At 29.6% G+C, this 2,500-nt stretch overlaps 1 protein-coding gene across 11 annotated transcripts in view; it reads left to right on the forward strand.

The window, feature by feature from the left end:
- The window catches only part of LOC122334450 (ryanodine receptor 3), a 113,669-nt gene that overhangs the window by 20,407 nt on the left and 90,762 nt on the right, over positions 1 to 2,500 (forward strand). For all 11 annotated transcript variants that reach the window (XM_043232367.1, XM_043232370.1, XM_043232369.1 and 8 more), the window contains exons 3-5: positions 387 to 488; positions 2,368 to 2,379; positions 2,453 to 2,500. The exon at positions 2,453 to 2,500 is cut by the window's right edge and continues 27 nt beyond it. In XM_043232367.1, the coding sequence (XP_043088302.1) occupies positions 387 to 488; positions 2,368 to 2,379; positions 2,453 to 2,500 (162 nt within the window). The remainder of the gene's footprint in view (positions 1 to 386; positions 489 to 2,367; positions 2,380 to 2,452) is intronic.

The following is a 2,500-nucleotide window of genomic DNA, read 5'->3' on the forward strand; positions in this document are numbered from 1 at the left end:
TATACATATTAATTAATATCAATGAAGAAGGATATTATATATAATATATATGTGTGTGTGTATATATGTATGTGTATATATATATATATATATATATATATATATATATATATATATATATATATATATATATATATATATATATATATATATATATTCATTCTTCATTGATATTAATTTGTAGTAAAAGTTTCAAGGCCAATTTATTCAAAAGTACATTAAATCCAGGAAGTCACCAGGTTAGGTAAAACCAGAATGGATATTTCTTTGGTGATGTTTGTTCATGTATGTATGGTAGGGCTTTCTGCTGACAACCATGTTTTGGTAAAACTCTTTTTAGGATCCGTCACTGATGTATCCGTGTCTCTCTTTCTCCTGTGTTTCAGTATGTCCCTCCGGATCTGTGCATCTGTAGTTTTGTTCTGGAGCAGTCTCTGTCCGTCCGAGCGCTGCAGGAGATGCTCGCCAAAACCGGACAGAACAACGACGTACGTACAAAACCTGAGGCTGAACAAACTTTCTCAGGGTTAAACCTTCTCTTGGTTCACCTGCCCATGACCTTTATTTATTTCTATTTCATGTTTTTGCTGTCAGGCCATTTGATTTTTTTTTACTTCACTTTAAAACATAGGAGAGTTACTTTTAGAAAATAAATGGATTATTACATTTTAAATACAGTATTTTATGTAAAATAGCATTTGGGTTGTGTTTTTGACAAAATAAAGCAGTAATTAATGTAAAATATATATCGAGTCTGTTTTGATATAAAGGTCACATGGAAAAAAAATGTTGATGAAAAAATGTTCATTAATGGTTGACATTTTATTTTTTAAACAAAATATTTTCTGACTTTTAAAAAACTATTTTGCTTTAGACCACTTATAAATGTTAAATCTTAAAATAAAACATTAGGGCTAAAGTAGTTTATTAATAGTTATTAATTATTGTTTAATAATTAATAACAATAATTAATAATGGTTTATTTATCATGTTATATTTTTAAATCAACCTGAATTAAAAAAAATAAATTAAAAAAAGTTAAATCTATATCGTTATTCGCCAAAATGAGTTGAAAAATATTGGCATATCGGTTATCAGCAAAAATCCAAATAGTGCATCCCTAATATATTCATTAAATAAATATTATATTCATTACTTAAAATAAATCTAAACTCTTTTTAGGTTGTATGCATGATATTATATTCTAAACAAAAACATAAACAAGCTTTTTATTTACTTGCCAAAGTAACAATTATTGTTTTAAAGGACCGAGAGCGTGTGGAAGAAAAGAGAGGATTTATTTTAAACAGCAGAAAAACACATTATTATTCACGTTACTTTTGCAAAGCTGTGTTATATTTAATTTGCTTCAGGAAATAAAAGACAACAACTAGGATTCACTCAATACCAGCTCTACGTCTGGTTCTTTTTAACATCTTCTTTATTTCTCCGTTCATTCGTGATTATCTGGTATATTCTGCGCTGTTTAGGAACTGCGTTTAATTAAACCTCTTTATTAAAACTTAATAAAAACGACAAAATATTGTGAAAAACTATAACAGTAAATCTGTCATAACCCGTATAGGTACAGAAGGGTCAGGGTCTCTGTGATGGTGCTTTACGGCTGGTTTTGTGTCTCTTCTTGATCTGTTTGAAGCTGCAGGGTTTTGTTTTAAGGTCAGACGTCTTTAAGGTCCCCCGCGGATCATAAAGGTCTCCTCGTGAGTCTGATGATCCACGACGGCTTGCTCGTCTGCGCAATAACCCTAAAATCTAAACATTCTGGCGAAGTTCGCTTCACATATATGCTGATTATATGTCCATCGTCGATTTAAATATGCTTTTGAAAAACAACATTCATAAACAGCATTCGTTCGCAGCAAACTAACTACAGTTAGGTTTTGAGAAATCAAAAATCAGACGTCCTAGCTAACTAACACAATAAAAACATGATTGCATAATAAAAAAAAACATGTCATTGTTTTTTAATAATAATAATAAAAGATTAGTAAATTAGTAATAAATCAAATCTAATGTAACTTTTTGTTTGTATGTATGTGTATGTATATATATATATGTATATATATATATTATAATATTTATTTTTTTTTTTTTTTTTACTATATATATATATTTTTATACATATATGTGTATATATATATATATATGTGTGTGTGTATATAATGTATATGTATGCAATATCTCTTTTTGTAATTATGCCTGACAAGATTGTTACGCTGAAACAAATTTTATTTTATATTATTTTATTTGTTAAGTTCTGTTTGGGAAATGTGTCTGATATTATTTGCCTGTGATGTGTTTGTTGTTTCTTCACGCTCTCTCTCTCTCTCTCTCTCTCTCTCTCAGTTCATCAGGAAGGTGAGTGATTCTTCTGTCTTATTATCTGTGTGTTCTTCTCTGAGGATGGACTGACTGATCTGTGTGTTTTCAGACGGCTCAGAGCGGAGGACACCGGACCTTACTGTACGGTCACGCTATC

The sequence above is a fragment of the Puntigrus tetrazona genome, unplaced genomic scaffold (assembly GCF_018831695.1).
Source record: "Puntigrus tetrazona isolate hp1 unplaced genomic scaffold, ASM1883169v1 S000000528, whole genome shotgun sequence".
Lineage (NCBI taxonomy): Eukaryota > Metazoa > Chordata > Actinopteri > Cypriniformes > Cyprinidae > Puntigrus > Puntigrus tetrazona.